The sequence below is a fragment of the Manacus candei genome, unplaced genomic scaffold, assembly GCF_025592945.1.
Source record: "Manacus candei isolate 608988 ecotype Guabito, Panama unplaced genomic scaffold, ASM2559294v1 h1tg000078l, whole genome shotgun sequence".
In the NCBI taxonomy this organism is placed as follows: Eukaryota; Metazoa; Chordata; class Aves; order Passeriformes; family Pipridae; genus Manacus; species Manacus candei.
Genome location: NW_026138126.1, coordinates 4,012,037 through 4,039,527, shown reverse-complemented (window position 1 = coordinate 4,039,527; position 27,491 = coordinate 4,012,037). Strand labels below are relative to the sequence as shown.

Below are 27,491 nucleotides of genomic sequence, written 5' to 3'. Positions count from 1 at the left end.
CACCAAAGAGGCAAAGCACAACAGCTCAAAATATAATTTGCACTGAGCCTTTTTCCCCCTGCCTCTCTTTAAAGCAGGGTAATAAATGGCAAATCGGGTAAAGTGGGCACCACGGGTCTGGGGAGGAGGTGGGGGCAGAGGACAGAGATTGAAACCAAAGGAAATAACAGCAATAAGGCCACATTGTTCTCTCTGCCATCCCTGTGGTCTGGTCTAGAGGAAACACTGTTTGTTTAATTTACAGCCTGGAAGTGCAGCTGGGGATCTCTGGGTGATGAGCCTGTTCTGGCACAGCTGGGGGCCAAAAGTCCCCTCTCCTTCCAACCAGGCTTTTTCCCCCCCGTGTTCTGCAGCTAAGTTGAGCTCCCATCCATACAAACAATTACCAAGGGACTCCAGCAGCCTCCCAGCTGCCACTGGTATGAGGAGCTGGGAGCTTCCACATCCCTGAAATCTCTGGGACAAAGCAGAGGTGTCCTGAAAAATATCAGGGTGAGAAATATGGCCCCACGGAGACAGATCCCACGAGCTGGAGTCTAGACATTGCACGACTCTGAGCCTGCAATTTATGCTTCCTACTAAATACCCTGCTCTTAAAAGGGAATGGCTGAGTGTAAAACCATAAGAAGAGTTCAGGTCTCGCTCATACTTCTTTTGTCTTGATTTTTATGTGATTTTCTAGCAATGATTTGTGATAAATCCCTTCCTGCAGCTGGTGTGTCACTGTGCAGTGTCACTCCAGAACGAGGACTGAAAAGTGTCCTTGTCACCTGAAATTACAGTCCAGGTTAGCACTTCCCAAACTGTCTCCTCTCTCTCCAGTTCATCCATCTGTACAATTCCTCCTCTCTTCTAATTAGCCTGGGCAGAAGAGTGAATTGTCCTGAATTTTTATTCCTAAATCGTCTCACTCCCCAAATGTTTTCGTTAGAGACCTCTCTGTGGGAGGGCAGAGAGGAAAATGTGTGATGGTTTAAGTGAAATTCTTCAGTTTAGGACATCCAAGAGTGATCTTATATTCAGTGTGAAGCTCACTTGATATTCAGCTTAGGATCATGGAATATCCTGAGTTGGAAGGGACCCACAAGGATCATCCAAGTCCAACTCCTGGTTAAATTTTTCCCTTTCAATGGTGCACCCTGAGAAGTTTGGGGGTGATGGGGATCCTGTACAAGAACACTCCCCTCTGCAGTGCTGCTCTGGGGCTCAGTGCAGGCAGCAGTTGGTACTGTCCTTACACAAACACGGTGTTGGGTAACACCTGGACCCAGTTTTATCTGATTTCCTGGACAATGGTGGTATCACTAATGCTCCCTGTTAAATAAGACCACCTGGACATCTCCTGGTATCAGCTCCAGTTATCACAAACACTCTTGCTACCTAGGCCAGCACAAAGGACTCTTATCTCCAGAGCAGCACAAATCCCCTGACTGAAACAACCCATCTGGAGTTTGATTAAAGTGCCCATAGAAAGCACATATGTTAAAGAAAAAAAGGGAGGGAGGAAGGGAGGGATGGGGCTGCTCTCTGTGAGCTCACACAGGGCACAACCCCTGTCAGCAGCAGGAAACCCTCTCCTGTTGCTCCACACTCTTTCTCCTCCCATGAAAGGAGCAGCAGCTCCTGAGGGATAGTTTTTGTTTCTTTCCCTTTCATTTTTTTTTTTTTTGGTGCCACCTGCTTACAGAAGTACATCTAACAGGCTTGGTGAAGATGGGAAGGATGCTGTTCCCTGCCTGGTTTCAGTGGCTGAGGTAAGTAAGCCTCACTCAGACAGGGAATAAAGTCCAATCCTTTCCATGGATGTGAGCCAGCATTGTCCTTTCACACCTGAGCCGTGCCATATGTGAGGTATTAACAGAGGAAAGCTGGGGAGTGGAAGCAAAGCTGGACCTGGGGTGAACTAAAGATTGCTCATCAACAAATCCAGGGAAAGGAAACAGCAAAAGGGGTTTGTTTTTCTTGCTTAAATCAGCCTCTCAGTGGGATTCCAGGAAACTCAGCACTATCATTATCTTTTCTTTTGCTGAGTCCTTTTCTCCAGCGTTCCCCAGTATACATTGCATTTGCTTATTTTAGTCAACTGAAATATAACCAGGAGACAGACAGGTTGACAGAGCACTCCTGGAGAAGTTTTATCAGAGGGTAAGGAAAGAGGAGCCCCTGCTGAGCCCTGATGTCCCTGTAGAGCCTCCAGGAGTGAGAAAATGGAGCAGAAACTCACGGGAACAGCCACAAATTGGAGAGATGATTGCAGGGAGGTTTGCCACGGTCTCATGAGGAACTCTGCAAAGAGCAGCATCCATCCCTGAAAGGAGAGGCAAGAACAAGAATTAAAGGCTGATAAAACTGAGGAAGGAAAGCAGGAGAAGACGTGCAGGAGGACATCCCTGAGGAGGGAGCGCTGCTCTCCTGGTCTGGCTCTGTGTGGAAGACTAGTGATTTTGTTGTTCTGTTTATAAAGGTGACAACAAATCATAGCCTGCCATACAGCCCAGGCTGCCACGGCCCAGAGACCCCGAGAGCCCTGGACCTGAGAGCTGGCTGTGCCTGGAAGTGCTTTGGAGGTCAGGATGTGCCTTGTTCTGCTCCTCATCCCATCCTCTTAAAGTCAACCAAGTCTGGGCTCTGAGAGAAGCAAAGGGAGATGCACCCGAGAAGAACCAAGCTCATCCTGGGGCTCATCCTGCAGCCCCCCAAACCTGGCACTCCCCTGCCTCCATTCAACACAGTTTCACTGGAAATCAGCTGTCAGGAAGGGAAGTGTCTCCCTGAAAGCCCCCCCAACACACCAGTGCAGGGGCAGGGCCCTGCTGGGCACTCAGGCACTGCTGGGACCTCGATGCCTGGCAGGGGTTGTTTGGAGAGTGGAGCCCTTTGCTTCCAGCAGGGCTTCAAAATATAAAAAGAACAGATTTTCAACACCACTCAGAGCCTCTATTCTCAAAGGTATTCAGGTGTGAAAATGAAACTCCTGAATCCTGTCAAGGCCAGTGGTAAAAGTACTGAAATGTCTTTAATAATTTGGGTTGTTGGTGCTGTTGAGCACTTTCTTTTTCTCTTTCTTTTTTTTAACCAACCCAGGATATGCTCAGCACTGCCCACATCACTGGTACAATGGAATATGTGATTTAGGAATCACAGAATCCCAGAATGATTTGGGTTGGGAGAGACCTTAAAGGTGATCCAGTCCCACCCCCTGCCATGGGCAGGGACACCTTCCACTAGCCCAGGTTGCTCCAGCCTGGCCTTGGACACTTCCAGGGATGGGGCAGCCACAAATCTCTTGCCAAAAGAATTTTAAACCACTACAAGTCCCTGTCCTTTGATGGTGCCTGAAAGAAAAGATCCACATTTCATAAGCCAGAAGGTCTCACTCTCCCCCTCCCTTTTACTCCCCCACTGACAGATTAAATCCACACCAAATTCCGAGGGCAGCAGTGCAGCCATTAATGCTGGAATGGCTGGGCTGGTGTCTGATGTAAATGAAACTCCACTGATTTAGTGTTCCCCAACAAGCCTCTCTGGTGTGTTCATCCTCTGCAGTCTGATCAAAATCCTCCCTTCCAGGTACCCGTGGCCTCGTGCCCCACATAACCACAGCAAATAATGTCATCACAGCCCTAATAGGGAAGGCAGTTATAGGACAAAAGCCCCTGCAGCAAGTTGGGGATTGGGTCATCGTTCCTCTTAATGTCATGGTGCCATTTCTCCCTATTTTTAGAATTGTTCCCTTTGTACAGCAAATTGCTCAACTACAGAGAAAAATCTCATCTTCATTGGCTCTCGTAGCAAGGAAGCATCTTCCCTCAGCTTCTGGAAATCACACAAACCCCTAAAAGCTGAAGGGATGGATAAAACCTGGGTACACAGCTGCCTGCAAACCTCAGTTTAAACTGAAAAAAAACCAAGGAGCTGCTGCAGCCACAGACTGAGCACAAAGACCTGGCAGGAAATTCTGCAGGTGTCTAAATTACCCCCTCGCCCTTTCAGAAGTAACTCAGGGATTCAATAAATCGGCCTGGCCTCTGTTCCTAAATTATTTCGGTGCTTTTGCAACTCTTAGCACAGTTCTAAACCCCTCCACATTTTGAGGGAAGCGATGGGGAGCAATGGATTAGGAATTCTCGTGTAAGAATGTTCCCAATCACATATCCCAGGCCTTGATTTGTTATCCACGTTGCATTTTGGGGTGTCCCAGACTGCTCAGGATGGACTGAAGCTCTTTGGCTTCGGTTGCCCTCAAAGAAGAGAAAACACAAGCTGTAAATTCTGACTTTGCAGCCTAAATAAGCCAGACAGAGCAAGGACAGTTATTATTGCCATGTTATTGGCAGGGAATTGAGACACAGGAAGATTAAGTGACTGGCCCAAGGTCACCAAAGAAGCCTCTAGCAAAGGTGAGGGCTCAGCCTGGATTTCAGAAGTCTCTGCCCAGTACTTCAGCCATCCATTCACTTGCTTTTTAAGTACCCTGTCATTATTTCCATGAGGAAAATTATGCTACTCCTGGAGAAGCCAGCACCGTGTAATTCAGCTTGTCTGAAAGGGAATATGAAATGGCAGCTTCAAAAAAAATTAACCCTCCTGCCACACAGTCTGGCAGCCCTGTCAAAACGGCTCATTTTTTACCTGCTCTTCCTCCCCTGGGTATTTAACTCCCCTCTCTATTCCCAGAACTCTGGATTGGGGCTCTGTGTGTGTCACCCCACAAATCCTTCGGGGTCCCTGGGGCCCTGTGGGGGCTGTGGACTGTACAGGAGGGACGTGGTGGCTTTGAGACACTCTCAGATGGGTGTTACTGATCCTTTATTCCCAGTTGTTGTGCCAGTGGAAGTGGGAGCTGCACCACTGCTGCTGATCTGGTTCAGCAGACACCCTCCAGCTTTGGGACACAGGCTGGGAGAGCTGGGGAGGGTCACCTGGAGAAGGGAAGGCTCCAGGGAGGCCTGAGAGCCCCTTCCAGGGCCTAAAGGTGCTCCAGGAGAGCAGGAGAGGGACTTGGGACAAGGGGTGGAGGGACAGGACACAGGGAATGGCTTCAAACTGAAAGAGGGGAAATTGAGGTGGGATATTGGGAAGGAACTCTTGGCTGGGAGGGTAGGGAGGTCCTGGCACAGGTTGGGCAGAGAAGCTGTGGCTGCCCCATCCCTGGAAGTGTCCAAGGCCAGGTTGGACAGGGCTTGGAGCAACCTGGGCTAGTGGAAGGTGTCCCTGCCCGTGGCAGGGGATGGACCTGGATGGGCTTTAAGGTCCTTTCCAACCCAATCCATTCTGTGATTCCATGGTTCTGATCCTGTGTGATGTCTCCATCCCCCTGGTGCCCTGGTTTGGGACACTTTTGGTGGTGACCTCACCAAGAGAAGCCACAGGACGCAGGAGAACCGAGGTGACAAAGTGACTCTGGTTTCTGCCACAGTCAAAATCCTGCCCCAGACCTTTGAGGGTGATGCAGGTACAGCCCCTCCACCCCCACCTCCAGCTCTCTGTGACTCCCCAGCCAGAATTATCCAGGTACACCCGGGCTGGGACCAAGGTCCTGAGGCTCCAGTACATTCCATATTCACAGATCCACAGGGAGAGGCTTTTGTGACCCTTCTCCTCGTGCTCTTTATTGCCTCATTACTAAGCAATTTATTGATGGAAAAAAACATTTCCATCAGCTGCACTTTAAGCCACTCTGAGCCCACCCCAGAACGAGGGGCAGGTTCTGAGGTGGATTTGGGACCTAAAAAGCCTTCGTGGTGTTCAGGTGAATCCCTAATGGATTCTGTGGAGGGGAAATTAATAGGAAGCTTTGGTTAATAGATACTTCAGATAAAAGAGCGAGTGCATCTGGTCACCATGGCAACACGAGGAGCCAGCGGGGAGAGGAAATGTCACCGTGTCTGTGCCTTGACCTGCAGCACAAACAGCCTCAAAGCTGGGGAGGGGGTTTGCACGTGGATGTTCCCAGTGGGGACAGAGGGACAGCTTGGATATTCACACCCAGGGAGCTGCTGCACACAGACACACAGCAAGGTTCTCAGGGCAGTGTAACACGGACCCAGTGTGCCCAAACCACTGTTTAGGTGTGAAAACACAGTGAATTTGTGCCCAGAGTTGTTTATTCGCACCTCAGAGGGATAGGGAATGATTCCAGGTATTCCAGCACACACAGAGGAGTGGCTGAGGAAGCTGGGGAGGCTCAGCCTGGAGAAAAGGAGGCTCAGAGGGGACCTTTTCCCTCTCTGCAACTCCCTGACAGGAGGGGGGAGTCAGGAGGGGGTCGGGCTCTGCTCCCAGGGAACAAGGGGCAGGATGAGAGGAAACGGCCTCAAGTTGTGCCAGGGGAGGTTTAGGTTGGATATTAGGGAATATTTCTTCACTGAAAGGGTTGTTAAGCTCTGGAAGGGGCTGCCCAGGGCAGTGGTGGAGTCCCCATTCCTGGAGGGATTTAAAAGCTGTGTGGATGTGGCACTTGGGGACATGGATTAGTGGTGGCCTTGGCAGTGCTGGGGGAATGGTTGGACTCGATCCTGGAGGGCTTTTCCAACCTAAATGATCCTGTGATTCCTCCTGTCCCGATGTGCAGGAAGCTGCCCTTGCACAGCACGGACACACCGGAGGTGTCACTGAACCACAGAACCATGGAATGGTTTGGTTTGGAAAGGACCTTAAAGCTCATCCAGTTCCACCCCCTGCCATGGGCAGGGACACCTTCCACTATTCCAGGTTGCTCCAACCTGGCCTTGGACACTTCCAGGGATGGGGCAGTCACAGCTTCTCTGGGCAACCTGTGCCAGGGCCTCCCACCCTCCCAGGGAAGGATCCCTGAGCACACTCAGCCCTCGTGTGGGAATCCTGCCACGGACACTCCGGCTCTGGCTCCCAGGAGCACCTGCTGCTCCCCGGTGACTTTTTAGCAGCTGCTGAAGTGAAAACTGGGCTCAACAGTGCCTGTTATGCAAAAGCAGTTTCTTAGCAACAAAAGTGATATTCAGTGCGAAGGCAACAGGCATTAGCGGGATAATCCACAGTAATTCCAGACAAGACCTAAAATGGGTGGATGGACTGAATAATAATCATGACAGACGGAATAATAATAATGGAAATAATGAGACTAATCTTATTTTCCCGGAAAGGAGAAAAACAGCTATAAATAAAATACAGTGGGAGAAACCCCATGCCGATTCCCTGTATAAAGATTAGAGACACTTAAAGTCAACTTATGCCCTAAAAATAGGTTCTGGTGAGTAAAGCTTTGCTCATCTAAGCTGGGTTATTTATTGCTCGAGTGTTTTCCCTCGCTCCAGGCAGGCATTGTCACTCAGGGATGGAGGGAACTGGACATAACGTCCTGTGGAGGGGATTTGAGGGAACAAATCTGTGTTTGCTGTTGGAGACGAGGCTTTGCCACCTCCAAAGCAGAAAGCTGCACCTTAAAACGCTCCATCAGATCTGTCGCAGCAACGGGGTCGCACTGGATGATCCCTGAGGGTCCGTTCCCGTTCCAGCTCAGGATATTCTGATCCCACAGAACACAAATGGTTCGCAGCAATTAAACCACGTTAGATTAACGCTGTGTAAGCCGCTGTGTCTTGAAGTTCAACTACATCAAGGAATTTAATATAAATAAAAACGGCATTAAACGTACACACGCTGTGAATTATAAAGATATTTGTGCGGCACCCGCTCCTCACGCATCGGCCCGCGCGAGGCACGCTGGGAAATGTAGTCCGGACTCCGGCAGAGCCCGCTTGGTGGCGCTGGCTGCTGGTGCGCTGGAACTACAATTCCCAGCATGCCTCGCGCGAGGCGGGTTGCGCGCCCTGCCCACTGCCCGCTCCCGTGCTGCCTCCTGGGAAACCGAGTGCGCACGGCGCGGGACCGTGCGGGGCGCGCCTCTCGCGGGACTGCATTTCCCATCATCCTCCGCGCGGCGCGCCCCGCCCCGCGCGGCGCCATTTTGTTCCTTGGCGCAGCCTGAGATGGCGGTCGGGCCCGGGCGGTGAAGGTCCCGCCGTGCTGAGGGCAGGGGGGTCTCGCCGCCCCCCGCCCGCCCCGCGCCGCGCTGGGGCCGCGCCGGAGCCGCCGGTCCATGGCCAGGACGCGGCCCCCGGCGCCATGGACCTGCGCACGGCCGTGTACAACGCGGCCCGCGACGGGAAGCTGAAGCTGCTGCAGAAGCTCCTGGGCAGCCGCAGCCGTGAGGAGCTGGAGGCGCTGACGGCGGGGCCCGGCGGCGGCGGCGGCCCCGGGGCGGGCAGCACCCCGCTGCTGATCGCGGCGCGGCACGGGCACCTGGAGGTGGTGGAGTACCTGCTGGATCACTGCGGGGCCCGCGTGGAGGAGGGCGGCTCCGTCAGCTTCGACGGCGAGACCATCGAGGGGGCCCCGCCGCTGTGGGCGGCCTCGGCCGCCGGGCACCTGGGGGTGGTGCGGAGCCTCCTGGACCACGGCGCCTCGGTGAACCAGACCACGCTGACCAACTCCACCCCGCTGCGGGCCGCCTGCTTCGATGGGCACCTGGAGATCGTGCGGTACCTGGTGGGCGAGCGCGGGGCCGACCTGGAGGTGGCCAACCGGCACGGGCACACGTGCTTGATGATTTCGTGCTACAAAGGGCACCGGGAGATCGCCCGCTACTTGCTGGAGAAAGGGGCCGACGTGAACCGGCGCAGCGTGAAGGGGAACACGGCCCTGCACGACTGCGCCGAGTCCGGCAGCCTGGAGATCCTACAGCTCCTGCTCCGCTCCAAGGCCCGCATGGAGAAGGACGGCTATGGAATGACCCCCCTGCTCGCCGCCAGCGTCACTGGCCACACCAACATCGTGGAGTACCTCATCCAGGGGGGGCTGCAGCAGGAGGAGGCTGCGGGGAGCCAGAGCGGGACCTGCGCCTCGGGCGGGAGCCATCAGAGGGGCTGCGGCGCCGGCAAGGAGACTCAGGGCTGCCAGGAAGAGGGGGGTGAGGGATGCGGTGCCTCGGCTTCCAGCCAGGACGAGGTCCCGACCGTGTTCTGCACTCGAGAGGCGGCCGTGGAAGCGCTGGAGCTGCTGGGTGCCACGTTTGTGGATAAGAAACGTGACCTCCTGGGAGCCCACAAGTACTGGCGGAGGGCGATGGAGCTGCGCTGCGAGGGCGGGGAGTACCTGCCCAAACCCGAGCCCCGGCAGCTGGTGCTGGCCTATGACTATTCCCGGGAGGTGAATTCTCTGGAGGAACTGGAGGCCCTGATCACGGATCCCGATGAGATGCGGATGCAGGCGCTGCTGATCCGGGAGCGCATCCTGGGCCCTTCCCACCCCGACACTTCCTACTACATCCGCTACCGCGGCGCCGTCTACGCCGACTCCGGCAACTTCGAGCGCTGCATCAACCTGTGGAAGTATGCCCTGGACATGCAGCAAGGCAACCTGGAGCCTCTCAGCCCCATGACTGCCAGCAGCTTCCTTTCCTTTGCCGAGCTTTACTCCTACGTGCTCCAGGACCGCTCCAAAGGCACTTTAGCCACCCACCTGGGCTTCTCCGACCTCATCGGGGTGCTGAGCAAAGGGGTGCGGGAGGTGGAGAGGGCCCTGGTGCACGGCAAGGACCCCGTGGCCGACTCGGTGCAGTTCACCAAGACGTTGGCCATCATCCTGCACCTGGTGTTCCTGCTGGAGAAGGTGGAGTGCACCCCGGAGCAGGAGCACCAGAAGCGCCAGACCATCTACCGCCTGCTCAAGTGCAGCCCCCGGGCCAAGAACGGCTTCACCCTCCTGCACATGGCCGTGGACAAGGACACCACGACCGTGGGGCGTTACCCCGTGGGCAAATTCCCGTCGCTCCACGTGGTGAACTTGCTCCTGGAGTGCGGGGCCGACCCGGACAGCCGCGACTACGACAACAACACCCCCCTGCACGTCGCCGCCCGCAACAACTGCCCGCTCATCATGAGGGCCCTGATGGAGGCCGGGGCGCACATGGATGCCACCAACGCCTTCAAGCAGACGGCCTACGAGCTGCTGGACGAGAAGCTGCTCACCAAGAGCACGATGCAGCCCTTCAACTACATCACCCTCCAGTGCCTTGCTGCTCGAGCCCTGGACAAGCACAAGATTCCCTACAAGGGGTTCATCCCCGAGGAGCTGGAAGCCTTCATTGAGCTGCACTAGGGCACGAGAGTTGATGTCCCCCAGCCTTTCCCTCGCCTGTCCCACCCCGTGGAGGTTGAGCAGCTGGAGGTCTCGGGCTGTCCTCAGCTGGGTGCTGAGCTTTGTCCCCATCTGTCACCACAAAGCTGGCGAGTCAGGGCAGGGAGGAGGAGGCTCGAGAGCTCACGGCTGTCCCTCACTGTTGTCACCTTCAGGTACCAGCTCTCTCCAGTGCTGTGTGTCCACAGAAGGCCACAGCCCCTGCCCTTTCCTGTCTTGTCCTGAGAAGGAAGGAGAATGGAGATTCCCTGGGACTTGCTGCCTCTCCTGGTAGTGCTGGATTAACTCAGTGTTCAGCTTTGGAGCAGCTACACACCCCCCACGTGCTCTGGCCCTCCCCAGCCCACACATCCAACACACAGAAAGCGAGTGAGGAATAAAATACCTTCCAACTAATCCCTTCCCCTCCCTCTGGTCAGATTTGGGACAGCACAAGTCCAGCAGCCGAGGGGCTCGTGCTCTGCTGAGGGAGTTCCTTGCATGGCACAGGGCTGGGTGTGCTGAGGATGGGGTTTTTTTCTCTCTCTTGGTTGGCCAAATGGTGTTTTAAGGCCTGAGATGTCCATGATTGTGCATAAAGCTGGGATGTTTTTTCTCTCGTAGAGCCAGGCCCTATCTATGCTGCAAGACTTCTCCAGTCCTGTAAGATAGAGGAAGGTCAGTTCTGGTTATACAGTTTCATCCATAGATGTCGGGGTTTATGAATGGGGAGGAAAAACTTACTTTAAAACCAAGTTGAAAAACGTGATGTTCAGGCCCTTGGCTCGCCCATTCCACACCTCTGTGCCCCATTCCCAGGGTGGAAGTGCTTTAGCTCCAGAGGTCAGCAGGGACTGAGCTGTGAGGGTGGATGTGGCCAGGGTTTGGAGCCAAAACAGCACAGTCTGAACCATTTCTGAGGCTGTAGGAAGCCCTGCAGGGCAGGAGGTACCTGTAGTGTGGGGATGCTTGGGGGGGTTATTTAAGCAAGTGAGTGTTTGTGCCATGTTTGCACCGGGATGGGCTGGAGGAAGAAGAAACAAATGAAAGTTTAAGGTACCTCCTTGTCCTTTGGAGGTTTCAGTGTCATCTCCTTGGCCTCTGTTAATTATCCCATGAATTAAACCTCCGTGCAGTGGGTTCTTAGCAGCTGGTTTGGGCTTTTGATTCTTTTTTGTTTTGTTTTGTTTTGTTTTTTCTCAACTTTTCTGAGGATGGTGCTACTTCAGAGGTGGAATTTGAAATCTCACCTGGCTGCTGTTTGGACAAGCTCCTTCCTTGAATTAGGATCTGCACACACCTTGGTTTTTAAGGCTTTTAGGGCAGGTTTTTGCCTCCATGAGCAGAACCCTCTGTGGTGGAAAACAAACAGTTTGCAGCAGTTTGTCCTCATGCAGGGGGGGTGACAGGGCTTGGGCAGCCTGTGGCTCATTTCTTGGCCCTGAGCAGGGTGGGAAGCACAGCTGGGGAGGGGGGAAGCAGCTGCCTTGGAGCTTTGGGAAAGGTCCCGCTTTGGGAAAGGTCCCACTTTTGGGAGAGCAGACCCCTGGCACCACCTGTGCCCTCTGTGCTACTGAAGCTTCTCTACTTGTATTTATCAGCCTCAATAACCAACGCTCTCTGCCCCTTCAAGATATTGTAGAGCTGCCGTTACATTTTTGCAGTGTTAACTATAACATTTATTTATAAAGCAAGGAGGTTTAACTTGAATTGAGCTGTAAAGTGCAGAGTTAGTTTAGCTGCCTTCTATTTTTGTTGTTTGTTTTTTTTTTTTTCCTTTTTTGGCTGAAACCTGACCTAAACTGCAGGAATGGGATTTGTTTCCTTTGTGAGCTGATGAGCGCTCTTAACTTTAAATAATAAAACAAAAAATGGCTGCTAGAATGCAAGTGCCTTGGACTTCTTCCTGGGAAGCCTCTATTTCCAGCTTGTTCCCCAGGGATGGGACACTGTGGGTATGGAAATATGGGGTGTTTGCAATCAACAGGTGTGATGGATTCGTTGTTACTCCTGGGAAAAAACTAATCTGTGCTGCAGTGGCAAACATTTCCCTTGGAAAAGGATAACACTGACACTGGAATGACACCTCTCCTTATATATTTTGCCTTGTATTCTGATGGAAATGAAAGAGTGTGAAAGGATCTGTGTTGATTTGGGTATTGCCTGCCTTACACACCTGGGACAGTGGGCACAGCAAGCAGAATTTATGTTATCAGTTGATATTTTTCAACCCCAAATCTGTTGGTGGGAGGGCAAAACTGGAGGGATTAAAGGTACTGGAGTAAGTTCCACACGAGGATCTGGGTTTCCAAAAATGCTTTAGCCTTCCCCAGTGTCTGCAAATCTGTGGGAAGGGCTTCTCCCATCCAAATATTCCTCCTGTGCTCCAGGTGATCTTCAGGTGTGTGGGAGAGCAGGGACCAGGCAGGTACAGGGAGCCAGGTGGCCTCAGGACAGAGGCAGTGGCTGATCAGTGCAATTCCAGCTGGGAGCAGAGAGATGGGAAGGGAATTATTCCATGCAGAAGCCACCCTGGAGCTGGGATCTTGTGGTCAGGGAGCTTGGGGATCCAGTCAGGTACAACAGCCCCAAGGAGGAGAATATTTTGTGTGATAGAAAAGGCTTTGATTCTTTTTTTAATTATTATTTTTAACACATAAATCATGTGTAATTACACTGAGGGCCCAGCAATTAAAGGCTGATAGTAATTACAGGGTGGGAGAACTCACTGCATGATTTAGGGGTAAATACACTGAACAGGCCTCATTTATTGTAGGTGTTGTCTGGGCCAGCTCTGTGTGGGGCAAAAGGTGGAGTTGTGGGGAGCAGGGCAGTGTTTCAGGGATTGTTTTGGTAATTATATTGGACAGAGAAGAGTTCTGTTCCACTGGGGTGGCTGCAGACCCTCCTGTACCCCACACATCCTCCCTTCTCCCTGTCTGTGATCCAGGCACACTGGATGTGGCTGTGCTGAGGTTGTTTACAAGCTGGAGCAGCTTCCAGTTGCCTAATTTCATGTGATGTTTATTTATAGCAGGAGAGGAGCTGGGGAAGGAGGGATGTGTGTGTTCTCCTGAGGGGAGGGAACTGTCCTGCACCAACTGCAGGGAGGCATGAGTTGCATTAACACAACACCTGTTTAACAGAAAATAGAGAAATAAAAGGAATTTGAGCACTTGGAGGGTTCCAGCAGGCTCTGGAGAGAGTAGATGAGTTAATCTGTTGTCACTGGGTCCTGCAGAGTTGAAATCCAAACCGGTTGAAAGCTGGGAGCCAACAGTGGTGGCATCTTCTAAACACCAGGGCTGGTCTGTGGTTCTTGTGCTGCACAGGATGGGAGAGTTTGGTGTGGCCAGGCCTGGTGGCTTGGGCTGGAACTGAGGAGGTCCAGGAGGAGCTGAACCTCCTTGGAGAGGGAAGGAAGAAGACAAACCTGTGGACAGATCCATGAGAAAGGACCTGTGGCCTCCAAGGAGGAAATTCAGTGGGATTTAAATGCAGAACTGTACCAGCCACTGCTTTGGTGCAGTTAAAGAGCAGGGACACATCAGCTCTGGGTTCCCAGCTCAGAGCTTGCCCTGGAGCTCAGGCAGTGCCCAGGTTCTCCAGGATCCCCCTGCAGACATCCTGAGGGACACAAGCTGCTGGAAAATGAAAAGGCAGCAGTTGCAGCTCTCCACACAGGGTGGGAAGAGAGGCCCATTCTCCTTCGTGCTGGTCCTTGGTGTCCTCAGAGGAGCCAGAGCTGAGGAGATCCCTGTTCTCCATGCTGGGGGTTCTGTCTCAGTGTCAGCTCTGTCTCTAGGCTGGTCCTTGTCTGGGAGGAGGTGCTGGTGCACAGGGAACCTGAGGTAGAGCTGGAGAGGGAGAGAGAAACCTGGACACTGTAGAGCCCAGTGCCCACTGAGCAAGGATTAATGTCAGTCAGAGTCTTCTCTGAGGACTTACTAATGTGTCTCATACAGGGGTTGGTTGTGAGGCTTCCATGGTTCTTGAACAAGGAGTACAGTCCAGAATTAGGCCCTGTGAGGGCCCAGCTTGGGCAGTCCCAGGTCCAGGATGGTTTGTTGGGGTCCTGAGCTTTGGCTGCTCTGGGCTTGGAACATGCTGGGCCAGATGTGGAGTGACAGGAGCACACACACCCCTGCAGAAACACAAACACCTGGACTGGCATCACCTCCCTCTGTGATCCCAGTGGCCCTCGGGATCCACTTGAACAGGGATGTGGCTCCTCAGCTCCCCCGAGGGGCAGGAATTGGGTGGGAGGAGTCGGGTGAGGAGTCAGGTGAGCCCTGCCCTGCTCCCGGCGCAGGGTGAGCCGGCTCTGGGCTCTGCTCCACCCAGGGAACAGCCCCTTTCCCAGCCACTCGGTGGCTTTGGGGTGACCTCTGCTGACGATCAGGAAAATGGCTGTGCCTGGAACGCTGGAGGAAGAGGGAGGGATCTGAGGCTTTGCTCCAGGTGCCCTCCTGGTGTTAAAGCTCAGTAGGTACCTGCCTGGTACATCCCTCACCCAGGTCCTGCAGAACACCCTCCCACCCCTCATCCCCAGCTCCCTCCAGCCTCCTGCATTGCTCTGCTCAATGCTTTTGCTTTTCCATCCCACTCTTTCCTCAAAGGCAGTAACAGAAATAGGTGGGATAATCTCAGCAGGGAACATTTTACAACAGCCAGTCTGACAGGGCCTGGTCCCACCTCCAGCCTTGTACAGGGGGTAAGAATGGAGGAGTGGACACTTGGCTTCTGCCTCCCTGGACTTTGTACTTCCCCCTCTCATCTCACTTCCATTGAACACTTTTTCCCCAAGCACAGCTTTGCTGTTAAGATTCTTATACCTGATGTGTAGTCTCAGCTCTGTAAGTTTTCTTAAATACAGAACCACTCCTGGGAATTTTGTCTTTCACAACCAAAACCTTCTCTCTGTAGTTCCAGAGGGGGAACTGGGAACAGGGATCTCTGGTGCCTCAGCCCAGAGTCCTGCAGCCTCTCTGGAGTTGCTGAAGCTGCTTTCCAGAACCTTCCAGGGGCTGATGTGAGGGGGGTGGGGACCGCTGGAAGAAAATAGTGGGACCTTTTGGTGCTCAGCACCTTGGCAGGAGGGCAGAGTGACTCCCCAGAGTGACTCCCCAATCCCTGAAGATTGTCCCTCAAATGATTTGCTCAGTGCCATCTCCCAGCCTTTTCCACCTGACATGCAGAACAGTTTTTCATGTACCCCTGACTGCCCCTTTTCTGATTCTGCAGGAAGGAACCAGAGGAACACAAATAAATCCATTAAAATTTATTTATAAAATCTTCAAGTAGCCCCAGAAAATCAGGAAAATAGTTTTCTCACTAACTCAAAAATAATCACAGGGAAAACGGTCCCGGGAGGTCCAACATAAAATCAGGAATTTTCCTCTGTGCTTCAGGAAAGTGGCACCCTTGACCCACAGAGAAATGAGATTAGTCCCAGTCCCAGCAGAGTCACGATAATCTAGGATTTGAAATTAGTTTTGGCTCTGCCCCTGATCAGACACGGTGCCTGGTTTGTCCCTCGCTGTCCTGGGGCCCAGGGGGGACAGTTTCCACCTGCATCGTGTTGTGGTCCCCGATCTGAACCATCCGCGCGTTCTGGATCACGATCCCTCCCGGGCCTGGCACGATGTTGTAGTGGCCTGGTGGGAGCAGTGGCTGGGAATTGGGGGGGCCCATCTGAGCAGGTGGGGGGTGCCCAGCAAAGGGAGGGACCGTGGGGTCGTTGGGGGGACACCACTGTTGGGGGGATGGCTCTGGTGGCCACGGCCGTGTCGCTGCTGGAAACACCTGGGAAGGGCGGCCAAGGCTCAGGGCAGCCAAGTTCTGCTGGGCCTGCTGCTGCTCCCAGAGCAGCTGGAGTTTCCTTCTCTGCGTCTGCTCCCACATGGCTTTCTTCTGACTGATCTTCTTGGGGTTGAAAGTGTTGCTCACAACCCTGGGGAACAGAGGAGAGCTCTCATCCAGGGTCACCAGCGCGCTGAGCATCCTGGGGATCTGACCCTGCTCCAGGGCGTTCTCCTTGGGTAAAAACGGGATGACTGAGTAGTGCTTGGATGGGTCCTGGATGGACTGCATCAGGGCAGTGTCTGTCTGGAACAGACACAGGTTGCACATGAAGTTCTTGGTCAGCAGGAGGATCGTGAAGGCGGAGTTTTCCATCGCCTCCAGGAAGCCCCCCATGCGGCTCCGTCCGGCAACAGAGAAATCCTCGCAGAGCGTGGCCCCGTTGGACACCCCCATGCTCTCCAGCCGGTTCTTGACCCGCTGGGCAACAATCTCATCTTCACTGGCATGCAGGACAACAAATGTGAAGAACTTGCCACCATCTGGCTCTGACAGGGACACTGGGTCTACAGTTGGGAGAGGAGGAGGAGGCCAGGCTGGAGAGGGGGATGAGCGCAGGGGAGGGGGATTTAAGTTGGAAGGAGGTTCCTGAAGAGGAGGAGGAAGGGTTGAGGAGAAGGAACAGGTGGGAGGAGGAGGAAGGGAACAGGTTGAAGCAGATGTAGAGTTACAGGGAATGCCTGCTGGAATATCAGAATCCCCTATGGATATGTGAGCAGGATCAGTCCCCACTGCAGCTCCTGGGTCAGGAAGACCAGTAGGTAATTGCTTTTCATCCTGCTTTTCATCTGTGTTTTCTCTTGGAGCAGGAGGCTCTGTCACTGTGCTGGGAATACCACTGCTCTGGGCAGGCTGGATCACAGCCCCCTCTGAGGGAACAGGGAGCACTGGATGGCAGGAACTGCCCTGCAGAACCTCCTCTGGCCGGGACACTTGGGCACCTGTGTCCTGGCCGGGATGGGAGCTGGGGCTGCTGGTCCAGCTGGATTCCTGGGGGCTCTGCGTGTCCCCATCGGGGTGTCCAGTGGGCTGAGGGACACCCTCGGGGGGAGAGGGATGGCTGTGACAAACAACTGTTGGCGATGCACTGACCTCCAAACAGCTGGGGAGGGAGCAGCTCCCCGTGGAGCACAAGGTCCGCGGGGCCGAGAGCTCGGAGCTGCCTCCGATCGGCACCGGAGAACTTCTCACCACGTAGTCGGAGCTGCCCCCACGGAGAAATCCCGTGTCCTCATCAGATCTCAGCGTCCAAAATCTGTCACTTGGGCCCATGCTGGGAGCAAAGCCCTGTTTGTCCTGGTCCTCAGGTGGGATGTTGTTGAGTGTTCCCCGCTGAGTGTCTTGGCAGGCTTTGGTGGCAGCCTGGCAGGCTTTGTCCCAGGCCTCGGGACTGCACAGCTTTTCCTGTGCCAACACTTTGTACACCTGTGCCAGAAGTGCCATGGCACCTGCATCCAGCTGGGGAGGCTGCACATCCTCCCCATCCTCCAGTTTGGTCTGATGGACATACTGGGCTGCTGGGTTATCCCTCAAGGCATCCAAACAAATCCTTGCATCCGTGTCTTGCCCCAGACTAAGCAAGACCATGGCTTGCAGTAACTTGCTGCTGGGCCCAGGGATCAGGTGCTTCAGTTTATGTTTGAGGCTCAGGAGTTTATCTTGTGGGACCTGGGACAGAATATTAAACACGTCCTCAAAGCTTGGCTGGAGCTCAGTGCTCTGTGCCATCTCAGCAGCTGCTGGCCCAGACCATGGAATGAAGCAGCAGGGATGGGAAAATCATCTTATGGCAAAGGCTTGTTCCTGTGTGGGGCTTGGGGATGTTCTGGGTGCACTTCTCCTACCACACAAGCTCTTTGCTGTCTTGGGCTTGTCTTGGAACTGGGATATCTCTGTCCTGGGGAACCTGTGAGGAGAACAGAGGACAATGCAGAGAGGGTGATGTGGGGAGCTGAGGGGATGCTCCCGAGGCTTGTGGAGCTCCCAGATGCTCCCTCACAGCTCACAAGTATTTTTGCCTCTATTCTGTGCTTGTGGCTCTGCCAGCACTCTGTGCATTATCCCCACTCTGTGATAAGCAAAGAGCACGTTCCTTACATTCATTTCACATTAATGATAACTGGTTTTAAATAACTGCTGAAATAGAGATGTATTTAGGTAAATGTGTGTCTGTCTCCTCCAGGCAGCTGGTTCCAGGGGCCTCACAGGTTCCTTGTGCTGGCAGTCGAGGAATAAAACAGGCTTGGAGGAAACCCTTCCCACTTGATAACCCCCTGTGCATCCCCTGTCAGGCTGCTGATCATGGAGTGGTTTGGGTTTGGAAGGACCTTTAACACCATTCAGTTCCACCCCCTGCTATGGGCAGGGACATCTTCCACTAGCCCAGGTTGCTCCAAGCCCTGTCCAACCTGGCCTTGGACACTTCCAGGGATGGGGCAGCCACAGCTTCTCTGCCCAACCTGTGCCAGGGCCTCCCCACCCTCCCGGGGGAATTCCTTCCCAATATCCCATCTAACCCTGCCCTCTGGCAGTAGGAAGCCATTCTCCCTTGTCCTGTCCCTCCAGCCCCCTGTCCAAAGTCTCCCTTGGAGCCCCGTGGATCCTTCTCCAGGTGAACCCCCCCCAGCTCTCCCAGCCTGGCTCCAGAGCAGAGGGGCTCCAGCCCTCGGAGCACCTCCATGGTCTCCTCGGGACTCTCTCCAGCGCTTTCACGTCCTTCTGATGTTTTGGGGCCCCAGAGCTGGGACTGGGGACATTGTATCCCCATCCTCAGCTGATCCCTGAGCCCCCGCACTCACCCAAGGCCTCTGACCGGGGTTTAATTAAACAGCAGAAGCGTCCGGAGCGGAGGAGCAGATTCCCGCTGGGACACCGCTCCAGGCGCTGCCTGAGCGCTGCTGCAGGAACTCTCCCTGCTGCAGGAACTTTCCCTATTTAAAGGGAGCCCCGGCAAGTGCCCCCAAATACCTCTCGACTGTGGAAACTTTCTACTTTCAGTCTCCTCGTTTCCGCTCTCATAGAAATCCTCCAATTGCCCAACGAGCGCGGAAGTTGGAGCGGGCGGGGAGGGAAAGGGGGGGGGCAGCGCTCGGGTCCGATCCCCGCGGGAGCCGGGGAGGGATGGGATGAGCTGGGAAGGGAAGGGATCAACCGGGAAGGGAAGGGATGAGCCGGGAAGGGAAGGGATGAGCCGGGAAGGGAAGGGATCAGCCTACCTGCAACCAGTCCCGGTGCCCGGGGCAGGCGGAAGCGGCGCGGGGCGATGGGCACGAACGGGGCGGAGCGGGGCGGGCCCGGGGCCCGGGGAACCGGGACAGGGGCTCGGGGAACCGGGACAGGGGCAGCTCCTCCAGGGCTTGGGGACCGGGACAGGGGGCAGCTCTTCCAGGGCTTAGGGACCGGGACAGGGGCTCGGGGAACCGGGACAGGGGGCAGCTCTTCCAGGGCTTGGGGACCGGGACAGGGGCTCGAGGAACTGAGATAGGGGGCAGCTCCTCCTGGGCTTGGGGTCCGGGACAGGGGGCAGCTCCTCTAGGGCTTGGGAATTGGGCTCGGGGAACCGGGACAGGGGTAGCTCCTCCAGGGCTTGGGAATTGGGCAGGGGCTTGGGGAACTGAGATAGGGGACAGCTCTTCAAGGGCTTGGGAATTGGGCAGGGGCCCGGGGAACCGGACAGGGGCAGTTCCTCCAGGGCTTGGGAATTGGGCAGGGGCTTGGGGAATCGGGACAGGGGGCAGCTCTTCCAGGGCTTGGGAATTGGGCAGGGGCTCGAGGAACTGAGATAGGGGACAGCTCTTCCAGGGCTTGGGGACCGGGACAGGGGACAGCTCCTCCAGGGCTCAGCGACCAGGGGACTCCAGCAGCAGCATCTCAGCCCCTCCGTGAGCCACCACCTCCCCTGACTGGACCAACCCTGCCCGGTGTCCCCCCTATGAGAACGTGGAGGTGACACCAAAACATTTGGTGAGAAAAAAAAAAAAAGAACAAAAAGGCAAATTATGAGCTCCTCTTGAGATGTTTTGAGAACTTGAATAAAATCCTCAATCAGTAGCTTAATAGATTCAAGGTGACAATGAATGGGGGAGCTTGAAAACATCTAATCCAGGTGTCATTCCTGGGTTTGGGTACATTCCCTAACACTTCACTAACTCTGCTGTAGGATGCTGATTAAACGCTAAGAAATGTGAATTTAGGGGAAAAAAATGAACTTGAAGCTGTGAGTCTAAGAGAGAAATATTAGCAGCAAATACACAATAAGAATGCAGTTGTTGGTGGGGGGGATTCAGAGCAGTGGGGGCACTGCCTCTAGGAAGTGTTGGGAGTGGGATGAGCAAGGCTGGATAGCCCAGGATGCAGAGGGGTGAGGGAGAGACAGGAGTGGGAAGTGAACAGAAGCACCTGAGCCTCAGGCAGAAGTCTTGGGGACAAAATAATTAAGATATTTTTCTGCTTAAGAAAGCATGGGACCTGCTAAAAGCACTTTGTTTTTTTTCCCCTCCAGCAGGACCAAGCTGGCCAGAGAAGAGATTTGGTAAAATGCAAGCTTTGAAGCAGCTCAGGTAAGGGGAGAACTCGACACTGCAGCTTTGGGTTCCCACAAACCCACACGTCTTTGAACGCAGGTCACGCTTTATTCTGATGTCTGCTCAGCAGCCCCAGCACAGGGGCCATGACAGGACACAAGTTACCAAAATAAATTACATTAGAAATTGTTACAAAGCATTGTTGGCTGGGAAAGAACCAGCACCTACACTCTCCCCCCCCTTTTAATAACAGAATATCCTAATCCCATGGCAGAGTAACTCCTGGGAAAACCTGCCTTGTTTGCCAGCTTAGTGGTTGTGAAGTGTTTCGGGCCTGGAGTTACACAATAACGACCCCTGGAGTCAGTCACAGAACTTTAGGAAAGATAAACACCTAAAAACCGAGTGATTAAAGAAAACCCCACCCTGCTGAGTGTTTCTCCGTGAAGGAAGAAGTGTTTGGGTGATCCATGAAGAGAAACCTCTTATTGATGAGCAGCTTCTTGCTCCAGCTGTGCCAGCTGTGCCACATCCTGCTGAGCCTCCCCGGAAGCACAAGAGGCACAGAGGAAGTCGGGGCTGTGCCGTGGATTTTTAAACTCGCAGAAGGCGGGAAACGGCATCAAAAGTCCAGCTCAGCATCTTCTCAAGTTTTCCACAGCTTGGGTGAATTAAAAACAAATCCAACGTTAAAAAAAGGAGTTGAGACGACTTCTTCTCTGCCACAGCTTGTCTCAGCAAGAATCAGCTGCTCACACGTGCAGCTGGGCTGACAGAGAGCTGAAGTGCAGGTCCCCATCTTCCCTTTTAGAGCAGTGGTGATTTAAAAACAGTAAATCAAGACACACAACCACACCCCCCCTCGGTTATCAAATCTCCTGGCAACTGCATCTGACTGTAAACTCAGAGCAGGAGGCACTTGTGGCACAACTGGACACATGACTAAAACATCAAGGGCTGTTCTAACCAGGGAGGCTTGGCCAGAAGAGCTGGGATTTATTAGAGAGCTTCCTCTGGTGTTCTAGTGTTTATCTCCCTTGCAGCTAGTGCCACCTCTTTGTCTTTCTCTGCCTCCTCCTCCAGCTTCCCTGCCTTCTTCACTTTCCCTGCCTTCCCTTCCAGCTTCTCTGCCTTCCCCTCCCGCTTCCCTGCCTTCTTCATCTTCCCTGCCTTATCCACCTTCCCTGCCTGCTCCTCCAGCTGCCCTGCTTCCTTCTCCTGCTTCCCTGCCTTCTTCACCTTCCCTGTCTCCTCCTCCAGCTGCCCTGCTTCCTTCTCCTGCTTCCCTGCCTTCTTCACCTTCCCTGTCTCCTTCTCCAGCTGCCCTGCTTCCATGTCCTGCTTCCCTGCCTTCATCTCTCCTGCCTCCTCCTCCATCTTCTCTGCCTTCTTCACCTTCTCTGCCTCCTCCTCCAGCTTCCCTACTTCCTTCTCCAGCTTCTCTGCCTTCTCCTCCAGCTTTTCCAGCACTTCATACCATTGCCCAAGGACTCTGTTGGATCCCTCGGGCTCTCCGGGTGTCTCAGTCACCCCCTGTGATGCCGGAGCCTTTTCCAACAGTGGTAACTTTCCATCAGTCACCATCTCTCTCCTCTTCTGCTTTCTGCTGCCCTGTGCCACCTCAGCCATGGCCCTGAAGGGCCCCACAAGCCAGTTCAGAGGGGTGCTGTGAGTGACATACTCAAGCAGGACATCGAGGGACCTCCGGGCTTCTGTCGCACGGTCCTGGCTCTGCCTCAGGGTGATGCTGGAGAGGTCCTGGAAAGACATGGCACTGGAAAAAGAGCTGTGGAGCTTGTGGATATTTCGAGTGGCCTGATACACAGCCTCTTGGATGTTGCTGGGGAGGCCTTGGATGCTGGTTTTCAGGTTCTCATAGACAGGCTGTAGCTGCTGGGTGATGATCCTCAGCATAGTTAGAGTCCGGGACTCTACCTGCTGGGAGAGAGACAGCTCAGTTACCAGAGCAGGTGGGATGGCCACCAGCCACCTGAGGCCAGGTCACATACACCTTCCAGGGATACCTCTGGCTGGCAGGCAGTTTGAACTTGGTTTCCTTTGGGTTGGGTCAGGCACCAGTCCACCCAGAGCTTATGGAGCTTCTCCTGCCCTTCCAGCAGCTTCTGGCCAAACCCCTGTTTCACAGATTCAATCTGATGGGAAAAATGAGAGGAACAGCTGTATTGCAAGCACACACAGAGAGGCACAAGTGCTTCCCTCCCAGGGAGGGATCCAAGGTGACACGTAGCTGGTGCAGGGTAGAGGAAGAGCTTCCAGCTGGAGAGCAGGGCAGGAGGGCTACAGACAGGAGGAAAGGGGGGAGAGCGTGTTTGTACCAGTTTTATTGCCATCTGTAGCCGTGAGAGGGTGTCCTGGGTGCTCTGCCTGATGCACTGCAGCTTGTGGAGGGAGTGCTGGTAGGCTCTGAGCCGGACTCTGCTGGACAGGGACCCCAAGCGCACAAAGTAACTCCGCTGCTCTTTCTGCTCCTCCACGGAAGCCATCCCAGAGCCCTCCACGCTGGTGGCCAGTTTACCTGGAGGAAACAAGAACAGAGATGCAGCTGGGCTTCACTCCCCCAGCTGTGAGGAGGGGGGAGAGGTCAGATCACCCGTGGGAGGAACAGGAAGGTTGCTGTGGGAACAGGAGAGGTTTGTGGTCGCTCAGGTGTTAAAGGTAGTCCCTGCTCAACATGTTCTCTTCAGAAAAGCAGACTTGATGGAGAGGTTGGAGCGTGAACCCACGTGCTTATTTACCTTGAGGCTGATGGATCAATAAATGCTTGAACTCTGTCCCATACCACGTGGCAATTTGGTGTTTGCAAATTCAGAGCTACCTGTCTGCTTCAGAAGCTGAGTCTTGCTGTGTCAGGTGCTCTCTAGTCACGTGGGAAAGGATTTGCATTTAGAGCCGCCAAGTAAGTAGTTTTTTACCTAGTTCCTCCTCTGCCATCGGGAGGAAGCGATCCACCAGATCTTCTGACATCCCCAGCACAGATTCCACACCACCAGTCACTGCCTGGCTCACTGCCTTGGCCTTGCTTATGCTGTTGGTCACCACTGAGTTGGTCATCTCCACGCCCTCCTGAAGAGCCTCCCTGCTCTGCTCCAGGGCTGTGCTTATCTTGCTCGAGATGGTGCCATAGGCAGCATCCAGAGCTGTACTGACTGTAGAGGTGACCACAGATTTGGTCTTCTCAACACTATCTTGAACAGCCCCTTTGGTCAGGTCCACTGCCTCGGTCACCTTGTTGGTCACCAGCTCCTTGGCACCTTGGGCAGCCCCCACAGCTGCACTGATGGTGGAAGCAACTGCAGACTTGGTCCTGTCCACACTGCCCTCCACCATGTGTTTGGTGACATCCACGGCCTCGGTCACCTTGGTGGCCACCAGGTCCTTGGCTCCCTGGGCAGCTTCCACAGCATTGACAATGGTAGAAGCAACTGCAGACTTGGTCCTGTCCACACTGTCCTCCACAACATGTTTAGTGGCATCCACTGCCTCTGTCACCTTGCTGGTCACCATGTCCTTGGCTCCCTGGGCAGCCCCTACAGCTGCACTGATGGTGGAAGCAACTGCAGACTTGGTGTCCTCCACAGCCTCTGTCACCTTGTTGGTCACCAGCTCCTTGGCACCTTGAGCAGCCTCCACAGCATTAACAATGGTAGAAGCAACAGCAGACTTGGTTCTGTCCACTCTGTCCTCCACCATGTGTTTGGTGACATCCACAGCCTCGGTCACCTTGGTGGTCACCAGCTCCTTGGCACCTTGGGCAGCCCCTACAGCTGCACTGATGGTGGAAGCAACTGCAGACTTGGTGTCCTCCACGGCCTCTGTCACCTTGTTGGTCACCAGCTCCTTGGCTCCCTGGGCAGCCTCCACAGCGTTGACAATGGTGGAAGCAACTGCAGACTTGGTCCTGTCCACACTGTCCTCCACCATGTGTTTGGTGACATCCACAGCCTCTGTCACCTTGGTGGTCACCAGCTCCTTGGCTCCCTGAGCAGCCTCCACAGCACTGTTAACAGTGGAGGTGACCACTGACCTGGTCAGCTTGACACTGTCCCCAACCACATTTTTGGTGAGGTCCACAGCTTCGGTGACTTTATCAGCCACGGCTTCTCTGGCCTCGCAGGCGGCGTCCATGGCAGATGTCACCTTGGTGGAAACCAGCTGCTTGGTGTCCAAGAGCACCTACAGCAGAAGGAGAGGCAGAGAAAGATATTTTAGGGGATAAAAAAAAGTATGTGTCCAGCTCTGGGCCCTCAGTTCAGGAAGGACATTGAGGTCCTGGAGCAGGTCCAGAGGAGAGCAACGAGGCTGGGGAAGGGACTGGAGCACAAGTGCTGTGAGGAGAGGCTGAGGGAGCTGGGGGGGCTCAGCCTGGAGAAGAGGAGGCTCAGGGGAGACCTCCTCACTCTCTGCAACTCCATGACAGGAGGGGGGAGCCGGGGGGGGTTGGTCTCTTTTCCCAGGCAACCATCAGCAAGACAAGAGGGCTGGGTCTGAAGCTGTGCCAGGGGAGGTTTAGGTTGGATATCAGGAAGAATTTCTTTGCAGAGAGGGTGCTCAGCCATTGGAATGGGCTGCCCAGGGAAGGGGTGGATTCTCCATCCCTGGAGGTTTTTAAGAAGAGACTGGATGTGGCATCAGTGCCATGGGCTGGGAACCACAGCGGGGTTGGATCAAGGCTTGGATTGATGATCTCAGAGGTCCCTTCCAACCCAGCTGATTCTGTGATTCTCTGATTCCCTCCCTGAAAAACCCTTCCATGTGGGTTAGTTCACTTGCAGTCTGTGGGGGAGCTGGGGAGGTCAGGACACCCATAATTCACACTGACATGTTCACTCCCACCACTGAAGGCACCTCTGCAGCTTTCCCCAGCTGGCAGTGCCTCCTCTAACCCCTTCCAGGGACTGGCCTGACACAGCCCTGCTGAAGTTTATTCCCCCATATTCTTCTGTACCCAAAACAGGTCCATCAAGCCATGGCTTCCCCAGGAAAAGCCTTTTCTCTACCTTGTCTGCTGGCTGCTGAAGGAAGGGCAAGTTCTCCTCCAGCTGATCCAGTCCTTTGCAGGCATATTCATTCACAAGTGCAACTAGAAGAGACAACAGGTACCAGTTTATTCTTCAGTTTGGGGAGGGAGTTTTGATCCTACCATGCCCAGGTCAGGATAGACCCATGAAAGCAAGGCCAAAAAATATAAATCACCATTCTAGGGTGGTTGTCTCATTAAAAACCCTACAATTTGGATGGGTTCAAATAGTCTCCACTTTGCCTTTCCAGCTTTCTAGCTATAAAATTTCCTCCAGCTGGAGTGTAATGGTTTTAAATGGAGTGCAATGGGTTTAAAGGGTTCAAAAATGTTGGGATGAGCCAGACTGAGCTATATCCCAGATGGACACTGTTCCCACCAGCTGGGATGGTCAGAACTTGGGAGTGACAGAGAAAGAAAAGGCAGTTTCTATTTTGTAACTTAAAGAGACCAAATTGTTTCTGCCAGTAACAGTTTGTGTCCATGAAATTCAGCGTCCAGGAGCTGCTGAGTGGGAGACCCAGAACTAGAATGAACTAGACCATGATGCTGTAGGAGCTGGGGATCACCCACCAGGCACATGAAAGCCCCCTCCCCACCTCCTCCTCTGTTCCAAGGGTCTCTCCAGCCCCTGCACTCACTGTGGGGCTCCAGCTGGTTCAGGATGGGCTGTGCCCCTCCGACCACACTGCCCACTGCCACGGCAGCCACCGTCTCAGCCACGTTGCAGACCCCACTGAGGCAAGGGTGGGACTCCTTGGTGTGGTTGTAGGCAGAGGAGACCAGGTTGAAGGCAGAGTTGAGCAAGGGCAAGCTGGTCACTCGGTTGACAGCGCTCTGAAACCCAGGAAAAACAGGGGCATCAGAGCCCAGCCTCGAGCTGGGGGGTGGACACAGCCATGAGTCTGTCCAGAAAGGTCCCAAGGGCACAGCAAATCCACCTCCTAATCCTTCTTAAACTCAGGGCTGGGAATACTCATCCCAAGGCCTCTACCAAGCCAGGGTTAACAATCTGAGCTCTGGGCTCGTGGGTTCTGAGTCACACTGGTTTCAGCACCCAAGCAGATGTGGAAGTAGGACCTGTAAGCTCATGTTTCAGAATTACTTGCATCACTTGAGCCAGTCCTGAAACTCTCTGGAGCCAAACAGTTGCCTCCTGTGTTAAGGGAGTTTCGATTTGGCCACAGCTTCGTGTGGTTTATCTTTCTGTGCCCCCAGCCTGGTTTTGGGGAGGGGCTGGCAGAAGTTTTCCAGAGTGTTGTTTAGTGTTGCTCTGGCACCTACCACTTGCTGCTGCTCCTCAGCCTTCAGCAGGTCTGCTTTTGGGGTCTTTCCTGAGGCCATACTGAATTCAGCTGCAGCTGAAAGGAAAAACAAGGGTTTAACTGCATGAGTACAACTTCATCTCCTCCAGTGAAATAAAATCCTACCAAAACAGGGGAAAAGCAGAGGGCAACAAAGCTGGGATCCACCCTTCAGCTGTGCCAGGGGAGGTTCAGGTTGGGCATCAGGAAGAATTTCCTCACAGAAAGGGCTGGTAAACATTGCAAAGGGCTGCCCAGTGACCATCCCTGGAGGTGTTCAAGGGACAACTGGACATGGCACTCAGTGCTCTGGACAATCAAAGGTTGGACTCAGTCTTGGAGGTCTTTTCCAACCTCCATGATTCTGTGTTCTAGAAACATCAGTGTGGCATCACTTTCTTGCAAGTGTGTGAAGGTATCTGAGAGGCTCCATGATTTATGATGGGCAAATATCTACACAGGGCCAGGACTGTGTTCAGTCACCTCCCTGAGGCCCCAAACAGCCACCACTTTAAACAGCCACCTACTTATTTTATTGCTGGTAACATTGCACTGGCTAAAAGGTGCAGGTTGGAAATAGGTGAGAACTGTCTTATCTGTCCTGTG

General features: G+C 54.0%; 4 protein-coding genes across 8 annotated transcripts; 1 reads left to right on the top strand and 3 right to left on the bottom strand.

Moving 5' to 3' along the window:
* The first annotated feature begins 7,946 nt into the window (after positions 1-7,946).
* Positions 7,947-12,042, top strand: FEM1A (fem-1 homolog A). The gene has a single exon (XM_051810479.1). It carries the CDS (start codon positions 8,107-8,109, stop codon positions 10,138-10,140), a length of 2,034 nt encoding a protein of 677 aa, XP_051666439.1. The 5' UTR covers positions 7,947-8,106; the 3' UTR covers positions 10,141-12,042.
* Positions 12,043-15,461: 3,419 nt separating this feature from the next.
* Positions 15,462-19,283, bottom strand: TICAM1 (TIR domain containing adaptor molecule 1). Of its 3 annotated transcripts, none has more exons than XM_051810476.1 (2): positions 19,236-19,283; positions 15,462-17,926 (listed from the first exon to the last, which is right to left on the bottom strand). In XM_051810476.1, the coding sequence occupies exon 2, from the start codon at positions 17,746-17,748 to the stop codon at positions 15,670-15,672; it is 2,079 nt and encodes a 692-aa protein (XP_051666436.1). In that variant the 5' UTR covers positions 17,749-17,926; positions 19,236-19,283; the 3' UTR covers positions 15,462-15,669. The 3 variants fall into 3 exon arrangements, with proteins under 3 accessions (XP_051666436.1, XP_051666438.1, XP_051666437.1); XM_051810478.1 differs by lacking the exon at positions 19,236-19,283 and adding an exon at positions 18,988-19,226; XM_051810477.1 differs by lacking the exon at positions 19,236-19,283 and adding an exon at positions 18,819-18,980.
* A 1,835-nt stretch (positions 19,284-21,118) lies between these two features.
* On the bottom strand, positions 21,119-24,365 carry LOC127481321 (perilipin-3-like). Of its 3 annotated transcripts, XM_051810488.1 has the most exons (5): positions 24,311-24,365; positions 23,477-23,815; positions 22,880-23,079; positions 22,568-22,696; positions 21,119-22,481 (listed from the first exon to the last, which is right to left on the bottom strand). In XM_051810488.1, the coding sequence occupies exons 2-5, from the start codon at positions 23,613-23,615 to the stop codon at positions 21,543-21,545; spliced, it is 1,407 nt and encodes a 468-aa protein (XP_051666448.1). In that variant the 5' UTR covers positions 23,616-23,815; positions 24,311-24,365; the 3' UTR covers positions 21,119-21,542. The 3 variants fall into 3 exon arrangements, with proteins under 3 accessions (XP_051666448.1, XP_051666445.1, XP_051666447.1); XM_051810485.1 differs by lacking the exon at positions 24,311-24,365 and having other exon boundaries at positions 23,477-24,107; XM_051810487.1 differs by lacking the exon at positions 24,311-24,365 and having other exon boundaries at positions 21,119-22,478; positions 23,477-24,107.
* On the bottom strand, positions 24,092-26,925 carry LOC127481305 (perilipin-3-like). Its single transcript, XM_051810447.1, has 6 exons — positions 26,866-26,925; positions 26,223-26,418; positions 25,562-25,644; positions 24,516-24,737; positions 24,179-24,284; positions 24,092-24,102 (listed from the first exon to the last, which is right to left on the bottom strand). Exons 1-6 carry the CDS (start codon positions 26,923-26,925, stop codon positions 24,092-24,094), a joined length of 678 nt encoding a protein of 225 aa, XP_051666407.1.
* Between the last annotated feature and the right edge of the window lie 566 nt (positions 26,926-27,491).

Bases quoted from the DNA above. Each gene is read 5' to 3' on its own strand.
- FEM1A (XM_051810479.1), top strand. From the start codon at position 8,107: ATGGACCTGCGCACGGCCGTGTACAACGCGGCCCGCGACGGGAAGCTG.
- TICAM1 (XM_051810476.1), bottom strand. From the start codon at position 17,748: ATGGCACAGAGCACTGAGCTCCAGCCAAGCTTTGAGGACGTGTTTAAT.
- LOC127481321 (XM_051810485.1), bottom strand. From the start codon at position 24,068: ATGGTGACCAGCAAGGTGACAGAGGCAGTGGATGCCACTAAACATGTT. The intron at 23,080-23,476 runs GTAAAAAACTAC...TGTTTCCTCCAG, and splicing joins GATGGCAGAGGAGGAACTAG to GTAAACTGGCCACCAGCGTG. The intron at 22,697-22,879 runs GTACAAACACGC...TTTTCCCATCAG, and splicing joins TACAGATGGCAATAAAACTG to ATTGAATCTGTGAAACAGGG.
- LOC127481305 (XM_051810447.1), bottom strand. From the start codon at position 26,925: ATGGCCTCAGGAAAGACCCCAAAAGCAGACCTGCTGAAGGCTGAGGAG. The intron at 25,645-26,222 runs GTGAGTGCAGGG...TGTCTCTTCTAG, and splicing joins GAACCAGCTGGAGCCCCACA to TTGCACTTGTGAATGAATAT. The intron at 24,285-24,515 runs GTGACAGAGGCT...GTGACCACCAAG, and splicing joins AGGAGCTGGTGACCACCAAG to GTGACCGAGGCTGTGGATGT.